Source organism: Nerophis ophidion, linkage group LG08 (genome assembly GCF_033978795.1).
Source record: "Nerophis ophidion isolate RoL-2023_Sa linkage group LG08, RoL_Noph_v1.0, whole genome shotgun sequence".
NCBI lineage: Eukaryota > Metazoa > Chordata > Actinopteri > Syngnathiformes > Syngnathidae > Nerophis > Nerophis ophidion.
The window spans coordinates 56,030,025-56,044,134 of NC_084618.1; the positions used below are offsets into that span (position 1 = coordinate 56,030,025).

General features: G+C 40.4%; 1 protein-coding gene across 1 annotated transcript; it reads left to right on the forward strand.

Annotated features, from left to right (window-relative positions):
• Window positions 1-3,315: 3,315 nt before the first annotated feature.
• LOC133557988 (uncharacterized) lies at window positions 3,316-12,351 on the forward strand. The gene is made up of 3 exons (XM_061909022.1): window positions 3,316-3,446; window positions 3,523-3,609; window positions 6,072-12,351. Exon 3 carries the CDS (start codon window positions 6,138-6,140, stop codon window positions 11,703-11,705), a length of 5,568 nt encoding a protein of 1,855 aa, XP_061765006.1. The 5' UTR covers window positions 3,316-3,446; window positions 3,523-3,609; window positions 6,072-6,137; the 3' UTR covers window positions 11,706-12,351.
• Window positions 12,352-14,110: the final 1,759 nt, after the last annotated feature.

Sequence of the window (14,110 nt, forward strand, 5' to 3'; positions counted from 1 at the left end):
GAAGGCAACTTCTCCAACAACAAAAACATATTATAATCAAAATAAAACACAAATATTATGAATAACAAACACTTGCAGGCAAGAGAGTAATGAAGCCACCTTGCACCATAATTAACCAACATGAAATAAATCTGTAATCAATCCACAAAGTCATAAAAAACTGCAGTAACGGGCAAGGCAAACGTGCAGAAGCAGGAATAGTGGGAGGGGGAGTCAAATCCAGACCCGCACGAGACGAATGGTGGAGTGTGAGCATATCTGTAGTGTGAAGTGTCACAGGTCAAGTGTTTGACTGACGGTCTGAGCTGTGGAAGGTGCAGTGGACGGCGAGGCAGGCTCCTACCTCATGAAATACAACATGCCAGGAATAGACCCGACTTAAAAATGGCACCTTGAGGGGAGCGCAGTAATGTGTACGCTGGGGCTATGAAGTCATTGTTAGCTCACAGAGGGACTGTTGTTCTTCTGCACACCTCTGTCATGTACAAAGACAGCCCATTCAGAAGTGTCTCGCTCAAGGACACTACGGCAGTCACCGCTTACTGGCGGATGCTGGATTCGAACCAGCAACCCTGAGGTTTCTTGCTGGCCACGCCAACTAAATGATGATCACCCCAAGCAACAAACACTTGGCAGTCTACATTTAAGGCCCACACACATATTCACACGTGACCTCATCCATTGCCTTTTTGCCGTGAGTGACTCACGGAGAGTAAAAAGTAAAAACATCCCCCCTGCATTAGATGCCCCATCTGACAGCAACAACAACAGCTGTGCGATTACAACATGGTTTTGTGGAGACAACATCGTCAGTCAGCAGCATGCTTCTTCTTCTAATCTCCGCTCTAGATGTCTGATGTCTGGTTTGTTGACCAAAAAATACAATATTATTGTGGGGAGGCGCAGCCGACAGGTCGACGGCAGGGCAGGGCACGCTGCAGCCCTGCCCAAGATGGCGGCAAGGAGGCGGAGAGTGCGGATAAGTGGAGAGGTGGGGCGTGCTGGAAGCGACGCCGCCGCAATCAAATTCAGGTGCGTAGGCCGCGCACCATCAGACAATTAACATGTTTCCACTGGCTGTATAAAAGGAGAGAAGGAGGAGGGATCATGGCAGAAGGAGTAGGAGAACGAGCAGCAGAACTTGAAGAACGAAAACGACCGAGAGCGAGCCGAAGACGCGGCTGACTGGAAGCGAGCGAGGAGCGAGCAGAGCAGCTGAAAAGCGATCCGACCAAAAGACAAAGCTTGTGTTATTTGAAAAAATAAACAAGAGTCAAACCTGCAAAGCAATGTCCTTCCTGAATGGTCCATGCAACCCGCACGACGACGGCAAGAGTCCGTCACAATTATCTTTTATTGTTAACAGTGTTAGTGCCACGCCAAAAAGAAACAAGTACTAGTAAATACTGTTTCCAGAATTACAATTGTATTTTTACAAAAAAACAGTTACCAAAAAAAATTGATTTTGATATGAGAAGAGCATTTCAAAATAGTAGGAGAAAAAAAATGTGTCATGATCCGTGGTCCGGATCATGTTTGTGTGTTTACTGTTGGTTTTGGACTCCTTCAGTTCTTGTTTGTGCACCTGTGATTTTGTTTTGGTTGCCATGGCTACTCATTGGGTTCACCTGTCTCTGATTAGTGCTCACCTGCTTCCCGTGCACTAATCAGAGGCATTATTTAAGTTTGCCTTTGCCAGTCAGTCGGTCTGGCGTCATTGTTCGCTTCATGCCTGGTCCACGTAATTCTTGTTTGTTCATGCCACAGATAGTAAGTTTCCTAGTTTATGATTCCAGTGCTAAGTTGTCCGTTCTGCATCCCGGGAGAACGGCCCCGCAGTCAGCTGCGACCCCCCACGTGACATATAGACATTTTGTGGAATTGTTATATTGTGATAATACATCCATTTTCTACCGCTTATTCCCTATGTTAAAGAAATTGTGATGAAGAATAATACAGTTAAAATCAAAGAAAAAAAATATGTTTTTAATAAAGTATTACAATTGTTTTACAATAATAATATTGTAATATGAGGATAGAAAATGTAAATTGTGAAAAAGGAATATTGTAATATTGTAAGATAAAAACAGTAAAATGTGTATTACTTTCGGTGACAATATTACTAGATATTCAATATTACCGGGAGACAAAAAATCTACATATTTTAAGAATAAAGTTGCAACATGAGAAGAGACAAAAAATCAAAATTTTACACAAGTAAATGTGTATTATTAGGAGACACAAAAATCCAAGCTCTACACCAATATTGTCGTAACATTGTGAAAAAATGTCTATTCTCCAGGAATAAAGTTGGTACAGTTTTCAATAAAAAAAATAATAAAAAAAATAAATAAAGGTAAAAAGCTGCGAGAAAAGAAAAGTAAAATATATAAATAGTATTATAAAAATAAAGTTTTCTAAAAGTACTAATATTAGCTGAATAAAATGCATCTATTTTCTATAAGAATAAAGTGGTAATAATGTGGAGAAAAAAAAACAAGGAATTTAAAAGGAAAAAAGTTGGTATAGTTGGTTTTATATTTCTTGGAGTGGTTATAATTGTGTGAAGTGAACAATACAACTTATAAAACAATACTACACAGATAATTTTACAAAAAAATGTAAAATAAGTGAAAAAACGCATCCAATCTTTTTTAACATTAATACATTTCTAATAATGTAAGAAACATCACATCATTCCACAAAAAAAAAAGGAGCATAGTTTAAGAATATTTGTTTTAATAAAGTTAAACACTGTGAGAAAAAAGTGAACTAAGCAGATCATAAAAAAGTTTTAACATTGTTAGGAGAAAAATATGCATTTAATCCTTTTACAAGAAAAGAGTTGTAATGATATGACAAAACATTATATAATATTTTAGGAATAAAGTTGGTATGATTTTAGAAGTAATTAGGTTAGAACACAAAAAGTTAATTATACAGAAAACGTTTTAATAATTGGAAATAAAAAACTTTTTACGAGAATAAAGTTGTGATAATGTGAGAAAAATATACAAAGGTTGTATTACTAGAAAAAAAAGTGCATTACATTTTTTATAGGAAAAAAGTTGGTAGAGTTTTAAATTCAATACAAAGTTACATTCAACAGTTGTTTTCATTGAGGCCTCTTGCTCAAAAAGGCCTAACTGATGAGTCTGTGTCATCTTTTAACAGTAGAGAAGAGGTCCATGTGGGAGTCAGCCACGGTGTGCAGAGCCAGGTTTCAAAAATAACCAATGACAGTGTCCATTTCAACTCGCTTGGCCTGTCGCTTGCCCTGCTACTCGACACCCGCCGGTTATTTCAATATGAACAAGCTTGAGCTGCGTCCATGTGTTCAAACTGCTCGCTTTGGCCACACTGACTCTCTCGTCTATTTTGGTAGATTCTCAGCTCTCTATCAGGAGCCGGGGCCACAAGGAGTGCATTTGAACATGGAACTGAAGGTTTGACTTGCTTGGGACCAGAGTTCTCTCCATTTTTTTTTTTTCTTCCAGAAAGACAATAACATTTTATTTTCAGGATGAAGAAGTGAAGCAGATTTTGGGATTCTGCTCAGACACTTTTCAGATTGGAACCTCACACTCACCATGAAAATATACGGTCAAGGTGAGAGGGGCATTGTGGTCATGTGGGTGTTAATATCATAGCATTTACAAACCCCGGTTCCATATGAGTTGGGAAATTGTGTTAGATGTAAATATAATCGGAATACAATGATTTGCAAATCCTTTTCAACCCATATTCAATTGAATGCACTACAAAGACAATATATTTGATGTTCAAACTCATAAACTTGATTTTTTTTTGCAAATAATAATTAACTTGGAATTTCATGGCTGCAACACGGGCCAAAGTAGTTGGGAAAGGGCATGTTCACCACTGTGTTACATCACCTTTTCTTTTAACAACACTCAATAAACGTTTGAGAACTGAGGAAACTATTTGTTGAAGCTTTGAAAGTGGAATTATTTCCCATTCAAGTTTTATGTGGAGCTTTAGTCGTTCAACAGTCTGGGGTCTCCTCTGTCATATTTTATGCTTCATAATGCGCCACATATTTTCGACGGGAGACAGGTCTAGACGGCAGGCGGGCCAGGAAAAGACCTGGCCCGCTGTTGTAACACGTGGCTTGGCATTGTTTTGCTGAAATAAGCAGATAACGTTGCTTGGATGACAACATATGTTGCTCCAAAACCTGTATGGACCATTCAACATTAATGGTGCCTTCACAGATGTGTAAGTTACCCATGCCTTGGGCACTAATACACCCCCATACCATCACACATGCTAGCTTTTGAACTTTGCGCCTATAACAATCCGGATGGTTGTTTTCCTCTTTGTTCCAGAGGACACCACATCCACAGTTTCCAAATATATTTTGAAATGTGGACTCGTCAGACCAAAGAACAATTTTCCACTAAGCATCAGTCCATCTTAGATGAGCTTGGGCCCAGCGAAGCCGGCGGCGTTCCTCGGTGTTGTTGATGAATGGCTTTCGCTTTGCATAGTAGAGTTTTAACTTGCACTTACAGATGTAGCGACCAACTGTAGTTACTGATAGTGGCTTTATGAAGTGTTCCTGAGCCCATGTGGTGATATCCTTTACACACTAATGTCGGTTTTTGATGCAGTACCACCTGAGGGATCAACGGTCCGTAATATCATCGCTTATGTGCAGTGTTTTCTCCAGATTCTCTGAACCTTTTAATGATTTTACGGACCGTAGATGGTAAAATCCCTAAATTCCTTGTGATAGCTCGTTGAGAAATGTTGTTCTAAAACTGTTCGACAATTTGCTTACAAATTGGTAACCCTCACCCTATCCTTGTTTGTGAATTACTTAGCATTTTTTGTGAAGCTGTTTTTATACCCAATCATGTACCCACCTGTTCCCAATTAGCCTGCACACCTGTGGGATGTTCCAAATAAGTGTTTGATGAACATTCCTCAACTTTGTCAGTATTTATTGCCACCTTTTCTAAATTCTTTGTCACGTGTTGCTGGCATCAAATTCTAAAGTTAATGATTATTGGCAAAAAAAAAAAATGTGTATGAGTTTGAACATCAAATATGTTGTCTTGGTAGCACATTCAACTGAATATGGGTTGGAAATGATTTGCAAATCATTGTATTCCGTTTATATTTACATATAACGCAATTTCCCAACTCATATGGAAACGGAGTTTGTACAATACATATTGATTCAATAGGCTTCCTGTTGAGTTACACAAATGTAAACATGTGATGTACTCAAATGTTAAATATGTTCAAAATAAACGTGATTAACCTGACCATTGACGTACCATTACTAAAGCATGCAAGTATTAAGATGACTACTTGAGTGTACTCCTACAGTGCAATTAAAAAGGCTGTATCTCATTCCTTGTTTATAAATACTCAAACAGATGCTGGGAAAGTACCGTGGTGGCTGTTTGCTCTCAGGTTATAAGGGTACACACATGTTAAAGGGAAGGCCAAGCCATTTTAATGATATTAACTTACACTTGTTCTTACTTATTTTTTTATCACTGTAAAGCATCAGTTCAACGCAGTTTGAAGTTCAACGTATGTGTGTTTTTTAATGTGCAAATTTATAAATCTATGGTAATGTGACTACAGTTGAAAAGTGCGGTGCCATGCCATGGAGTGACCATAGTCCCAGTTCAGGTCATATAAATCCGTTAATGAGCTATTCAAAGAGCTCACCCAGATATTCAAAGTAAGACATAGTTAAGCAGCTGCTGCTGAGGCAAACAGCATTTTTTACTTCCTGCTACCTGCTGGCATGACTTTTTGTCTAGATTTCCATGTTGCAAGTAAAGTCCAATATGCATGTTTAAAATGCACTTGAGGACATGCTTCTCATAAAGTGAGCTTGGTCTCATGATGACTGACAACATGCTTGGTGCTAAAAGACACTATACGGTGCCTTAAATAGACAAGCGCACTGTTTGAAGTGTGCACCCTATCAGCCTCTGCACAAGTCATGTACGTAGTGCAAAGGTCACTGGTACAAAGCTCCAAAAGAAACTTAAAATACTGACAACTAATTGTGATCTTTTTCTCAGGAGGTCTCCATAGATTGACGTCACATCGTGCCTGAGATCAACCTGAGCTGGAGGAGCAGAGCCTTCATGGCGCAAACCAGGAAGAAAGCGGTCGACATAATGGGCTGTGGGGAAAAGCGACACATGAGCCACCGAGTGGGCAACATGCTCCACCACCGCTTCCCTAACGGCTTCACCGACCTGCTCATGGACGAGACCGACCGCGAGGTCAGCACGCTCACAGACAGAGCCTTCCGAAGTCTCTGCGTAGGAGATGAAGCCGTTTACAATGATGACTTCCCGCAGGGATATTCGCCTTTCAGCTGCCATAAACCTTTGGCAGGGGAGCCACTTACAAAGATACATCAGAAGGAATTGAAAAAGCAAAGGAAAAGTGACAAAGAGAAGGAGAAGAACTTGTCCAACATGTCATCTTTTCTTAAGGCGTTAAGTGCCACCGAGAAGAGCTGTGAGGGCTTGCTAAGCACAAATGGTGGCGTCGCAGACTCAAACGGAGAATCATGGGATAAATCTGCACTACGCAGCATCCAGAGAGAACTATCGGAATTCTCCTCGGACTATCACGCTAACCTTACAAGTGGACATTTTCAGAATCAATCAGGGTATGGTTTATCGAGTAAAACCGGCAAAGGTTTTTCCTTGATGTCAGGAAAATCATCCAAGAGCAAAAGTGGGAAATCGACGTTGAAACTAAAGAAACTTAATATCAAAAACTTTTTTCTCCACAGTGAGTTTAGCCCGTTTCAAACATGGAGAGGTATGAGACAGTTCTCCTTTAGCCATGAGGACACTTCTATTATCTCGGCAAATATAACACCAAAATGGTATGACCTACCATTTTACAAGGAGTTAACAGAGGCTCATATAAAAGAGCAAATAGAGGAGATACAGAAAGAAGCAGGTGAAGCCCCTCCTTCTTCTCCTCCTCCTCTTCCTCCTCCTCCTCCCCCTCCTCCTGTTGCTCCTAAACCTGTCAGTCCCCCTTCACCACCAAAAGTCCTGCCAAAGCCATTAGCTGTACAGCCACAGAAAAGATGCCCTTCAATTGTAACGGATGGAGGTACTGCCCCATGGAGGCAGACCAAGACAGACAGACAGACCAAGGCACTTCCAGTCAAGCAAGAGATGCCCCCTCAGGGGAAGAGTTTGTTGGCAAAAATAAATGGAAGTATTTTGTTGAACAAAAATGAATCAATGTCTTCAGAAGTGAAAGCGGTTGAGGAAGTCAGCCCTCTGTCCTCTACTCCTTTCAGCATCTGCCAGCTGATGACTCCTGTCATTGCCTCCAGACAAGCAACAGAAACATCAGAAATTCTTCAATCTGCGCTTTCGCCTTCTGTGCACGACCTTCCGATCAGACCGCACTCTGAGGCCAAACTGACACCAGAACTTGCAGTGAAGCGGGATGGCTACAAATCTCTGGCTTCTAGCATCCTCTTTAACCTTAAAGACAACAGGAAGAGGGTTAAAAGTAGGTACAGTCCGCCTAAATTCAAAACCATAGAGACTTCTGGAAGAGACACCCAATCTCTGTTATCAGATAGTCTCAAACAACAAAATAATTCTTCGGGCTTAAGCACTCCTGCTATTTCAAAAGAAGGACAGACCAAATGTATTCCAGTTTTTGAGCCTGTCGCCATCCAAACTCCTGCTCTTACAAAGCATGCGGCTGATAGACCACAATCCGATGATTATTTGTTATCAAATCTGCTACAAAATAAAAAGGAGGCTTTTGGTAATGTTGGTGGGGAGAATTCAAATTCTCCTATCATGCATTCTAAAAGGAATACTAGCCACATTGCTAAAAAGCAAAACTACCCTTCCCTTAATTTATACAAGAAAGCAAGCCCTTCAGTTGCCACAGATCAGTCAAATGAATTTTCACTTCTGAATCCAAGCAAAGACATTTCTCAAAAAGGTATTTCACCAAATACATCAATCATCAACTGTAGTCCCTCACTCATATGTTCACCAGAGACACAAAGGGAAATATTTGAGAAAAGAGCACCACTAAATGTATCAGACAGACCAAATGTGCTTATTAAATCTGTGACAGACTTTGAAGAAGAGCGCACAGGTTTTGGGCAACCCATGAGCACCATGGATGTTGTCAAGGCTGCACGGGAAGCCATTAGCGCGACCAAAACTAAAGCCCTACTCACAGTTCAGGCTGAAAGCATCTGTAAACCTGAGGACAATGAAACAAGTGAGACAAATGTGTGCTCAAAAGTAGAAAACTATTCAGTGGGAAGTGAAGGTGAACGTAATATTATTGTCAGGAAAGATCCCCCACCAGTTCCCAAGAAAAAAGTTACCCAACCAGACATTCGTAAGAAAACACACTTCGGTGACAAACCTTCTAACAGTGATTTGTCTGAAACAAAACACGATGAATCTGCCCAACAAGACAAGTTGAAACACATATTCCCAGGCAGGCTGAACAACTACATAAAATGTCAAAGATACTCTGTAACGGATGAGGAAGTCAGAGAAAATGACCGTGGCGCGAATGTGAGGACAGAAATGGACGGCGTAAGAGACAAGGAACTAATCATTCACGACTTGCATGCACTGAAAGAGTTAGAGAGGGCGCGGCTCTGCGATCGGGACAACACAAAGGGAGTTCCCAACAACATAGATGAGGAAACTAGAGCTAAGAATGATTTAATCTCCAGGGAGTTGAAGAAAATTAAGAAGGGAATGCTCTCAATGAGAGGGAACACATCTGCTAAGAGGGAAATATTTGCGAATAGAGAGAAGCAGGCCAATGAGCAGGAGGCTCTGGCGAAGTTAGGTGGCAATGTGATGATAAACAAAGCCCTAATAAACAATAATTATGACAAAGCTAAAATGGCTCTTGAAGAGATAATCTCGGATCGACAGATGAGAAGGAATGTTACTAATGGAAGTTATGGATCAAGGGTAGAGCAAAGTAAAGACACGTTGAAAGAATCTGTTACAGAAACCAAGGATGACAAAAAAGAGGAAGAACTAAGAGAAAGGTTGGGTGAACTGAGAGACCATAAGAACATGAGACACATCCTGTCCCAGACTGAACCAAGACTTGGTGAGAATCACAGATCAGGTGGCAGAGTGGCTTTACCCTGCATGGAGCTAAATTCATCCTTTAAATTAGAATGTAAGCATGCCCATGATAGACTAAATGATAATTCTGAGAAGTCAGAGGATATAAACATAAGAAACTTGTCAGGAGAAACCATTGCTATTCAAGAAAAAAAAGGCTTAGAAACGCCCTCTGTACCTCCTCGGAGCAAAAAAGGAGGTAACAAAAGAATTGGGGACGCAATGAATGACATTTTAGATGACGATCTCCAAAAAACAAAACCACATTGTAATGTAAAAAATAGCACAAAAGACAGTGATTCGATTATTCCATCTGATGCAGTTACTATCAAGCATCAATCCAATGAAAAACGCTATTCTTTGTTATCGGACATAAAAATAGATATGGAGACAGATATCCCAAGGGAAGACTCAAGCGGCACTGTTGAGACCTCTTTAAAACCTGACAATATAACCTCAACCAGTAACAGATATTTTTTGACTGGTGCAGTAGCTCCCAAGCATCAACCCAATGAAAGACGCAGTTCTTTGTTATCGGAAATAACAATAGATACGGAGACAGGTACAACAAGAGAAACCTCAGGCACCACTGTTGAATTTTCTTTAAAACTTGACAATATGACCTCACCCACTGATGTCTTTGAGAAAAATGACAAAATGGATGCAGAGGCTAACTCCAAGACTATAATATCCCCTGAACTGCTTGTGAACGGCGTAAATGTTGATGATCGAACCAGCATGTCGTCCAAATCTTCCTACTTCTCTGTGGAAAGTCCACCGCACAGAGTTGCTGTGCCAAACCTTTACCACTCTGTGGAGAACTTGAACAAACTAGGGGTTGAGGACAAAGGGGCAAATGGACACATTAAAAAGGATGCTGACAGACCAGAAAGAGAGTATTACTCCTTTAGTGATGTCGAAGGTGAACAAGACATAGAGATCCAGAATGGAAGCAACTTAAGTTCCGCTGATGGTCCTGTCTTATCTCAGAATGATGATTTTTCACCACCAGTGTCACCATGTGATACTCTCTCTCCAACTTTGGGAATCCCCGCGCTGTTTAAAATCAAAGACAACACTTTTAGCAAAAAGTCAAAGAAGTCCGTACAACCCTGGACTCCGAGGGCCATTTTGAATAAAGACAAGGAAGAGGAGGACTTGCATCTATTGGATGAAAACCCAGAACTCCCATCTGCCAATGAAGCAGCTACTAGCAGATCAACTGTAGAAGTTGTTCAACCTAAAGAGACATTGTTGAATGTTTCACCGCCTTCTGTTCTGCAAAAAGCAAAAGCTCTTGATGCAGGACTACCAGCTGCTCCAAAGGAGAAAGTGGTCAGTCCCATTTCGGATGTTGTGGGAAGTCTAACAACGCCACCGGTGGAATTATCAAAAGTTCCTAGTGAACGCCCTGGCTCTACCTGCAGTGGATACGACAGTCAGTCTGGGTTGCCCAAACCCCCGACTGTCCTACCCAAATCTGAACGGGCTGTCCTCAAAGCCATGAAGCTGACCAACCGACGGATGAAGAAGGAGGAGGGCCACAAGTCAACTGGTAAACACAAAACGGAGAGACGTAAGAGTGACAAAGCTGAGGTGAAGAGCAGTGAGAAACAACATCACAAAGAAAGTGATAGAAAGGTTGTGGATGGTGACGAACATGCACACAAAAGAACAGCCAAGACGAGAAGTTACGATTTGGTGGAAAGCAAACACCTCGACAACAAGACTCTTCTTGCATCGGAACAACGAGGCCGTAGCACGGCAATTCTGTCTAAATCAGGACAAAGGCACCAGAGCGGCATCAGTAATGTTCCTGTGTACAAAACCCATGTTGCAGAGAAACCTGCACGGAGCGCTCGCACGCAAAGCATCGACAGATACAGAGTGGACCGGAGGCGGAGTGCCGACACGTCGGTCAGCGAGAGGTTTGACCCGAGAAGTGCACGCATTGAAAGATCCATCATGGATGAGTTTCAGCAGAGAGGCCGAGCAAGAGAGAAGACAAACAGAGAGAAACCGTTAAGAAGAAGCCACAGCATCGACGTGCCACCTCCACCACCGCCGACCTTCTCTCGCCAGTCAAGCCAAACCAGCCAACTATCTCGCCAATCCAGTGTCGAGCACGCCATCGTCACACAGTCGTTCCCCATGACTCAGCGGAAGGTTCTCCAGGACCCTGATTCAGGACAGTATTATTTTGTGGACATGCCCGTACAAGTCAAAACCAAAACCTTCTTTGATCCAGAAACCGGTAGCTACGTTCAGCTGCCGGTCCAGCCACCAGATGGTGCTGTTCTTCAAGCATCACCGATGGAAGTTCTGTCCCCGCCGCTTGTTGTGTACCACGGCTTTGTCCCCGTGCCTCTGTCCCCTATGTCTCAGAACATCCAAGGTCCTCACATGGAGCAAGAAGAGCTGATTCACTTGGACACTCCCAGACAAATCCACTGCAAGGACAGACATCCGTATTTGGAGCCAGTCTATGGGCAACATGAACACATGCTGGGCGAGTTCCTTGGAAGTGAGGAAGTGGACTGTACGAGTTGATAGCGATGAAGTTTGAAAGGTCACAATTACTATTATTGTTTTTTTTTTTTACACTGTATCACTATATTACTTACTCAAGCAGTCACGTTTTCTTTATGGATTACAAAAACAACATTTCACTTGAATCTACACAATATTACTCAAATCCAAGAAAAACGGATAGATACCTCCCTAATTGTGTGCTTTTATGCCTAATGACTTGAATGTATCCTGAAAAGAGATGAACTTGAAATGAAGGACTTTTTTAAAGAAAGGGATTTGGAGAATCCATTACAGTAAAAAAAAAAAAAAAAAAAAAAGACGATGTAAATGTGGACTATTTATTATAAATGCTGTGAATTTGTGCTGTTAAATTACGGCAGCGACTGGTGGTAGTATAATTTACTCTTATTTTTGCAGCAATTTTTTCAATCATTTTAAGTTAGCTTCGGAGCTATAAAGCAAATTGCATTAACCGAATGTCATCATGTTGCATGTTGTCAAAAGGTGTCAAAGACTGATGAATTAGCATTTGTGCAATTTATTTTGTTTTTAAAGAAGCATACTGGGCGTGACTTTTCAGAAAAATGTTGCATTTCTTTTTTTAAATGTATTAAACCAGAGCTGAATTGTGATCCATTCCAATAAAAGCAACATCACAGCAGTATTTTCATTGTTTTCCTTAAATGCATCATTTTTTAAGACAGCTCGATGTGTTGATCAACATATTTATTGATAAAATGGTAGAAATGGGTAAGAAAAATAAATCAATCAATTTTGTATTCATAGATATGCTGCCATCTGCTGGTTAGATTGTGTAAATACAAGAGAAGACCGAACTAATGGAAAGTCTACGATGGTTAATAAAAATATATTTATAAATTGTGTAACACCAAAATATAAATATAATTATAATAGAGATATTTTTTCTAATATTTTCAACTATTTAAAATGGTTTTGGATTAAACACATTTGAAATATAAAACAAAAATTGTTTAAACCAGTAGTAGCTCTGTGGTTTAAATTCAATACCTCTGCTGCCATCTCCTGGAGAGAGTTAAGACAGCACTTTCATGAAAATATTTGTTACATTTAATTTGTTACATTTTTAAACTCCGTATTAGTGTTGTCCCGATACCAAAATATTTCGGTACTTTTCCAATTAAAGGGAACCACAAAAAAAAAAATGTTGGCTTTATATCAACAAAAAAATCTTACGGTACATTAAACATGTTTCTTATTGCATGTTTGTTCTTAAATAAAATAGTGAACATACTAGAAAACGTGTCTTTTAATAGTAAGTAAACAAAAAAGACTCCTAATTTTTCTGTTCACATACGATGTAACATATTGTGTCATTTTCCAATTCCATTATTTTGTCAAAAATATTAAGGGGTTAGTGCGTCTGCCTCACAATACAAAGTTCCTGCAGTCCTGGGTTCAAATCCAGGCTCGGGATCTTTCTGTGTGGAGTTTGCATGTTCTCCCCGTGAATGCGTGGGTTCCCTCCGGGTACTCCGGCTTCCTCCCACTTCCAAAGACATGCACCTGGGGATAGGTTGATTGGCAACACTAAATTGACCCTAGTGTGTGAATATGAGTGTGAATGTTGTCTGTCTATCTGTGTTGGCCCTGCGATGACGTGGCGACTTGTCCAGGGTGTACCCCGCCTTCCGCCCGATTGTAGCTGAGATAGGCGCCAGCGCCCCCCGCGACCCCAAAAGGGAATAAGCGGTAGAAGATGGATGGATGGATGGTAGAAAATGAATGATTAATATTCTTGTTCATTTACAGTTAATATCAGTTTTTTTCTGTTTCAACATGTTCTATCTGCACTTCTGTTAAAATGTAATAAGCACTGATTCTTCTGTTGTTTACTTTACATTAGTTGTTGATGATATCACAGATTTGGGTATCGATCCGATACCAAGTCGTTACATTCTCATACATTGGTCATATTCAAAGTCCTCATGTGTCAAGAGACATATTTCTCAAGTTTATAAACATGAAATAAAATTTTTTTTAAAGGAAAAAAAGATTTGGTGATGCTAAAAAATATTGATGTAATCATAGTAGTATCGACTAGATACACTATTGTACTTGGTATCATTACAGTGGATGTAATGTCCCAGAAGAGTTTGTGCTGCAGGGAACTCTGGGAATTTGTTCTGTAGTTTTGTGCTGCAAATATTCTCCCAAAATGTGTTTGTCATTGTTGTTTACTATGGTTTGGACTATATAGCAGTTTTTTGACAATGTTGGCGTTGTTCATATGGCCACCCTTACTGTGACATGTATGGCTGTTGATTAAGTGTGCCCTTCATTCACATGTTATCAACATGATCAAATTTAAGATTGTCACCTACATTGGTAATGATTGGACATAATACAAATATTGTGTTGACTTTGTCGGCTATAGACAAGTA

Bases quoted from the DNA above. Each gene is read 5' to 3' on its own strand.
- LOC133557988 (XM_061909022.1), top strand. From the start codon at position 6,138: ATGGCGCAAACCAGGAAGAAAGCGGTCGACATAATGGGCTGTGGGGAA.